Here is a 5,950-nt window from a genome sequence, read left to right on the forward strand (position 1 = left end):
GCCCAACGCGACGGTTGTGATGGGGCGCATCTAACGGTCATGGATGTGACTTACGTTTCCCTCAAATCGACCGGTTTACGCCTAGCACTAGCTTTTTTCTTATGCTTGGTTGTATGTTGTGATTGACTTTTTTCATGCATGTTGTATGATGAGGTGGATTTGCATGTTAAGAGAAATAGGTTAGTGGGCTACTTTTTTTGTACAAAGTTGAATCATCTATTTTGGAACGGAAGTAGTTAGTAGTAGCATTTGGATGCAGAAGATATGCACAAATTTGGATATGCAGCAAGTTACACAACCAGGTTCAGAAGGCGCGTTTTGTACATACGGAGGCGTAAACCTCATCAGCCCGTCAGCGATGACGCGAGCGACGGAAGCCGTGACGGCACCGAACCCGGGGTCCGTGTGACCGCCGACGGCGTGGTCCTCGTCGTCTTTGCGCTCTCGAACGTTCCGCTCTCCTCCAAATAACCCACACCCAAGGGCGGGGAGGCGGCCCATCACTTCCCCGCGTCCAGATTCCGGAAGCACCCTTCCGTCGCCTCCTCCGTCGGCCGATTGCTCCGTGGTGCTCGCCTCGGCGAGAAGCCTCTGCCTAGGTGCGTACGGTCGCTCAACCGCCTCTACCCGCAGGCTTCGATTTCCTCTTTCGCCGCTCGCTTTGGTCGGATCGGCGGCTGCCTGCTGCGATTTTAGCCCGGGTGGTTGCGGTTAGGTCGGGAATTTCGGTCGAATTGGGGGCTGTCTTAGGATTCCAGTAAGTATTCAGCTGTGGTAGTACTAATTTGTAAGTCTAGTTTTCTACAGCTTCGGTAAAGATCACATGGAAGCATTGCGGTAGCAATACCAGTGGGAATTCTGCCCCCTTTTGGTTGCGCGGATAATAAATGGAGCCTCCAATTTTTTTCCTCTGCTTCTGACGGAATCTCGGAAATTAGGAGTAGTGTACAGGACGATAGCAATTGGGCTCAGGATTGACCCCATGGTATTAACAGGATGCGTTGAGCTTATTTTCATGGCTAATTTTCCATCTTCCTTCACACTGATAATACTGATGAGATGACACTCTGGTTGTACTAGATACTAGCATGATTATATCAAACACGTAAACTGACAGCATAAGGTGGTTTTTGTCAGGAACAAAATGGATGAACAGAGAATAGCTCGAATATCGGTCACTTGGAGAGGCAGGCAACTTGATGTTGATGCAGACCCAAGTTGTACGGTGAAGGAATTTGGGCAACTGCTCCAGGATTTGACTAATGTTAAACCAGAGACGTTGAAGCTCATAGTTCCGCAATCTGTAAATAAAGGTTCCAAGCTGATCAGTCCATTTTCAGACCCCCATTCAAGCTTAACACTGAAAGAAGCTGCTGTCAGTGAGGTAAGATGCGCATGCACTGCACGTATATTGAACATGCTGTTGGGTAATCGCTAATGCAATGGTGAATGACATCATTTCTATGCACCTTTTCTCTCTCTTTTCGTGCATCAGGGTAAGCCTATTAGAATGATGGGTGTCTTTGAAGATGAAATTGAGGAAGTATCAGACAATGGCAAAAGACCAGATATGCGGATAATTGGATTTGAAGAGGAAGAACAACGGCTGAGGCAACGATCTTCAGGCAGGCCCCGAGTTTCACTGAAACTTCCACAGGGTCAATACATCTTCTGTGATTTTCGTACACTTCACTTACCCGGGGTTGAGGTTAGTCAATTTTTTAACCCCATATATGTTTTTCGGTTCATATGAGACAGATCCATTGGATAACAATCAGGACACCAGTTTGCTCTTTTTGGACCCCCTATATGTCAACCTACCATAAATCTTACTCCTGCTCATGCTACTTTGTACCTTTACATTTTTGGTCTTCCTGCTGGAATAATTCTCTTTCCATTGGATCATTTGAGCAGTCAGCAGTGTGTATGTCATAGATAATGATTTGCAAAGTATGAAAAAACTAGATTGTGTAATTTAAACAAATATCTATACAGGAGAGCATAGAAAACCCAAAATCATGTTGTCTGCTAATTTATTTATTTAGTCCAGAATAAATGAACATAATTTTGAAACCATGTGCATCTCATACCACTAACTTTCTAGAATGATTAAATCCATGTTGTACTCCTTGATCGTGTCAGGTGTTACCTAAAAAACCCTACTTTCTCTGTACCCTTTGTTAAATAAATGGATGCTAGTAGCAGCAACTTTCTGTTTGATTTGTATAATCGTGGATAGGCGGCCAATCATGGCATCTTAAATTAAAATTGTGCGCTTATTTCCTTTTTTGGGTGCCAGTTGAATCCACCACCTTCGGAAGCTCTGAAAAGAATGCACATGCTTGCATGTGACCCTGGCATAATTGCAATCATGAACAAGGTAACAATCTTCAAGTGGCAAGTCTGTTTCTTTGTGCACTTTCATATTTACAGTTAGTTTTTTGGGTTTTTTCAGCATAGATGGCGAGTGGGAATCATGACTGAAATGGCACCAGTGGGATATGTAGGTGTTAGTCCGAAATGCATTCTAGGCTTCAATAAGGTGAATATAAGTTATTCTCATACAATACAATTAATATTCATCACGCAGCAATTTTTGTTTTCTGAGTATTGTGTGCTATTCATATAGAACATGGGAGAGGAGATATCCCTTCGCCTACGAACTGATGATTTGAAAGGATTTCGGAAATACGAAAGTATCAAGAAAACTCTGCTCCATGAACTTGTAAGTTTTTTGGTTTTATATTTCCATAGAATTTGTATTTCGTATGCGGATCAGCTTTTTGCTATAGTTACGGGTTTTTACATTTTTTTACTTGTCTATTCATTGATTTCAGGCGCATATGGTGCACTCTGAGCATGATGCCCACTTTTTCGCTCTTAATAAGCAGGTTCGTTATTTTAGCTGCCCCTGTTACCTTTGTTTGCCAGCTGTTTACTTCACCTGATCCTCAACTTACAGTTATTTTTCTGTTCAGTTGAATGAGGAAGCTGCATCCTTGGACTGGACCAAATCAAGTGGACATGTGCTGAGTGGCCGCAAAATATTTGATTCCTATGAAGATGAATTTGATTTAGAACCGGAAGCTCATGTTGTCGGTCACAAACTTGGGGGAGGATCGAGTTCACTGGCAAGTGCCCGTGTGTTGCCAGGGGTAGCTGCTTATCAGCGTCTCTTGAGTGCATCATCAACAGATATGGGGAGTTCCCACAGTAGTGTTACTAAATCTGTGGAAATATATAATGTGCAAGGTACACAAGCTGAACCTGATCCGGATGATGCTGGTCAATATTTTGTTCAGGAAAATGTGAAGACGGAACCAGACCCAGATGATAATGATGCCATGCCTGTTGATGTAACAATTGTGACATCAGGACCAGCAGGTTTTGTAGCATCTACAGAGCAGAATACCATAGGTTATTCTGAGCCTGTTCTTGATGATGTTGCCAAGAAAAGCTCTGTTGGTTACCTAGAACCTGATCCTGATGATTCCGCAGATGTTGACATGCTTAACAAGGACATCAATGGTGAGCATGATAATGAACCTGATCCTGATGACGGCACTAGTGAATTTGTCCTAGAATCTGGAAACAAGATGGAAGTGGAGATGGAGCCGAGAACTGACTCCACAGTTCTGAAATCTGAACCTGACCCTGATGACTCCTCTAGCTCTATTCAAACCCAGAAGGTGAGCATTGATGGGAAGCACATGGCAGAACCTGATCCAGATGCTAGTAGCTGCGGAGCTGTTCTGACATCTGGAAATAAGATTCAAGCGGAGATTGGGCAGAGCAGAAACCACTCAGTTTTGGAGTCTGAACCTGATCCTGACGACAATGCTGCTAATTTGAAGAGCGATGAGCTGCAAAGAATAGAAGAGCCAGTGGCAGCCCTATGCTCGCGCCTCCATAAGGCTATTGAAATGCTCCGGTCGCAAGCAACACCTTCAGAGGCAGCCTCTGCACTTCAAACACTCTTCAAAATTATCAAGAATGTGATAGAGAACCCAAACGATATTCGGTATAGAAGACTGCGTAAGGTATGCTTGGTTTCTGTATGTTATGCCTTTGTCTTCTGATGCAACTGAAACAAATTATTGCTAATCCTCATCCTTTCCTCCAAACTTCTAGACCAATCCTCATTTCCAAAGGAGCGTGGCGAATTACAAAGGTACATCTCTTACCTCTGCGAACTGCCACTTAAGTCTTAAAATTCTGCTGTTCACGAGGAGTAACTATCTTCTTCCCCTCTCCTCTCAAAACCAGCTGCGATGGAGGTCCTCGAGTTGATTGGCTTCTGCGAGGATGTCGTTTCAGATGAGATTGGGCGTGCAGAGACCTATCTGGTACTGAAGAGGAACGATCCTGGGTTGCTGTGGCTTGCGAAGTCCTCCCTTGAAGTATCCATGGCTTGATAAACCTTCCAGCTATAGACCTGTATATCATGACATTTCATTCCCTTTGTGCTGCAAAAATGGTTTTGTGTGGTCTTGTGGGATGAGAATGAGAACATTAAACTATGTGTTGTCTGCCAGCTTCTCAACTGTATATCAAATATATGTGATTGCAGATAGACTCGTAAACATCTTGTCTGGGGCTTATGCTAAATTGAATTGTTTGGAGAAACATTGAGCATCACAAATGCTGTGCTCACTGCGCAGTGCTCCCTTTTTGGACTTTGGAGAGAGCGACACACAACTTTTTTTTTTGAGCGTGGATACCGTGACACCTTTTTTAAGGGGTAAACCAAGTTCTTATCCATAAAAAACCACACTTCAGGTCAGGTCATGAGATTGGCCAAGCCAGACATAACGCCGGTGACCTAGGAAGAGAGAACCTGGCTAAACTATGTGCATCTGAATTAGAAGCACGATCTTCGAAAGTAAAATTACGTTGAAATAAAATTGCTTGAAAGTAAAATTATGTTGAAATAAAACTGCTTGAAGTCTAATTTCGCTAATGATAGCTCCATAGTTGCCTTGGCTGCCCTTGTTGATATCATCAATCACTTTTGCGATGACAAAATGTTGGATGTTGAGATCTTCGGCTAGTGCAATTGCCTCTCGGCATGCAATCGCCTCTAGTTTGAGGAGTCTTCGGCCAACTCCAACGCACGACCCCAAATGGTCCGGCCATGTCCGTTTGGGGTAAGCGGACACAAATCGCGGCCCAACGCGCGGGAGGAAGCGGACAAATGTTCGTTTTTTTGTCCGCCGTGGACGCATTCCCAACCCAAATTTAGGCCGCGTTTGCGTCAAAATAGACAGCGCGCGGACGGACGGACGCGCTCTCTTGTCCTCCACTGACCCACTTGTCGGGGACACAACGCGCCCACTCCCTCCCCCCTTTCCCCAAACCCTCCCACGCTCCCCCTCCCATCCCTCCTCCATTGCCGGTGCCCCGAAGAAATCCAGCGACCAGGCCGCCACCACCGCCCGCCCCGCTGATACGTCTCCAACGTATCTATAATTTTTTATTGTTCCATGCTATTATATTATCATTCTTGGATGTTTTTGTTGGGGAACGTAGCAGAATTTAAAATTTTCTACGCATCACCAAGATCAATCTATGGAGTTATCTAGCAACGAGGGAAAGGGGAGTGCATTTACATACCCTTGTAGATCGCGCGCGGAAGCGTTCAAGAGAACGGGATTGATGGAGTCGTACTCGTCGTGATCCAAATCACCGATGACTGAGTGCCAAACGGACGGCACCTCCGCGTTCAACACACGTACGGTTGGGAAGACGTCTCCTCCTTCTTGATCCAGCAAGGGGGAAGGAGAGGTTGATAGAGATCCAGCAGCACGACGGCGTGGTGGTGGAAGCAACGGTGTTCTCGGCAGGGCTTCGCCAAGCTCAGCGAGAGGGAGAGGTGTCACGGGAGGGAGAGGGAGGCGCCAGGGGCTAGGGTGCGGCTGCCCTCCCTCCCCCCACTATATATAGGGCCCCT

The 5,950-nt window shown here is 45.4% G+C and overlaps 1 protein-coding gene across 1 annotated transcript; it reads left to right on the top strand.

The window, feature by feature from the left end:
* Positions 1 to 389: 389 nt before the first annotated feature.
* LOC119332148 lies at positions 390 to 4,638 on the top strand. The gene is made up of 10 exons (XM_037605314.1): positions 390 to 599; positions 1,138 to 1,384; positions 1,496 to 1,708; positions 2,300 to 2,380; positions 2,456 to 2,542; positions 2,630 to 2,725; positions 2,838 to 2,891; positions 2,979 to 4,040; positions 4,132 to 4,171; positions 4,267 to 4,638. Exons 2-10 carry the CDS (start codon positions 1,145 to 1,147, stop codon positions 4,413 to 4,415), a joined length of 2,022 nt encoding a protein of 673 aa, XP_037461211.1. The 5' UTR covers positions 390 to 599; positions 1,138 to 1,144; the 3' UTR covers positions 4,416 to 4,638.
* Positions 4,639 to 5,950: the final 1,312 nt, after the last annotated feature.

Source organism: Triticum dicoccoides, chromosome 7A, assembly GCF_002162155.2.
Source record: "Triticum dicoccoides isolate Atlit2015 ecotype Zavitan chromosome 7A, WEW_v2.0, whole genome shotgun sequence".
Classification (NCBI taxonomy): domain Eukaryota; kingdom Viridiplantae; phylum Streptophyta; class Magnoliopsida; order Poales; family Poaceae; genus Triticum; species Triticum dicoccoides.

Bases quoted from the DNA above. Each gene is read 5' to 3' on its own strand.
- LOC119332148 (XM_037605314.1), top strand. From the start codon at position 1,145: ATGGATGAACAGAGAATAGCTCGAATATCGGTCACTTGGAGAGGCAGG. The intron at 2,381-2,455 runs GTAACAATCTTC...GGGTTTTTTCAG, and splicing joins TAATTGCAATCATGAACAAG to CATAGATGGCGAGTGGGAAT. The intron at 2,726-2,837 runs GTAAGTTTTTTG...CATTGATTTCAG, and splicing joins AAACTCTGCTCCATGAACTT to GCGCATATGGTGCACTCTGA.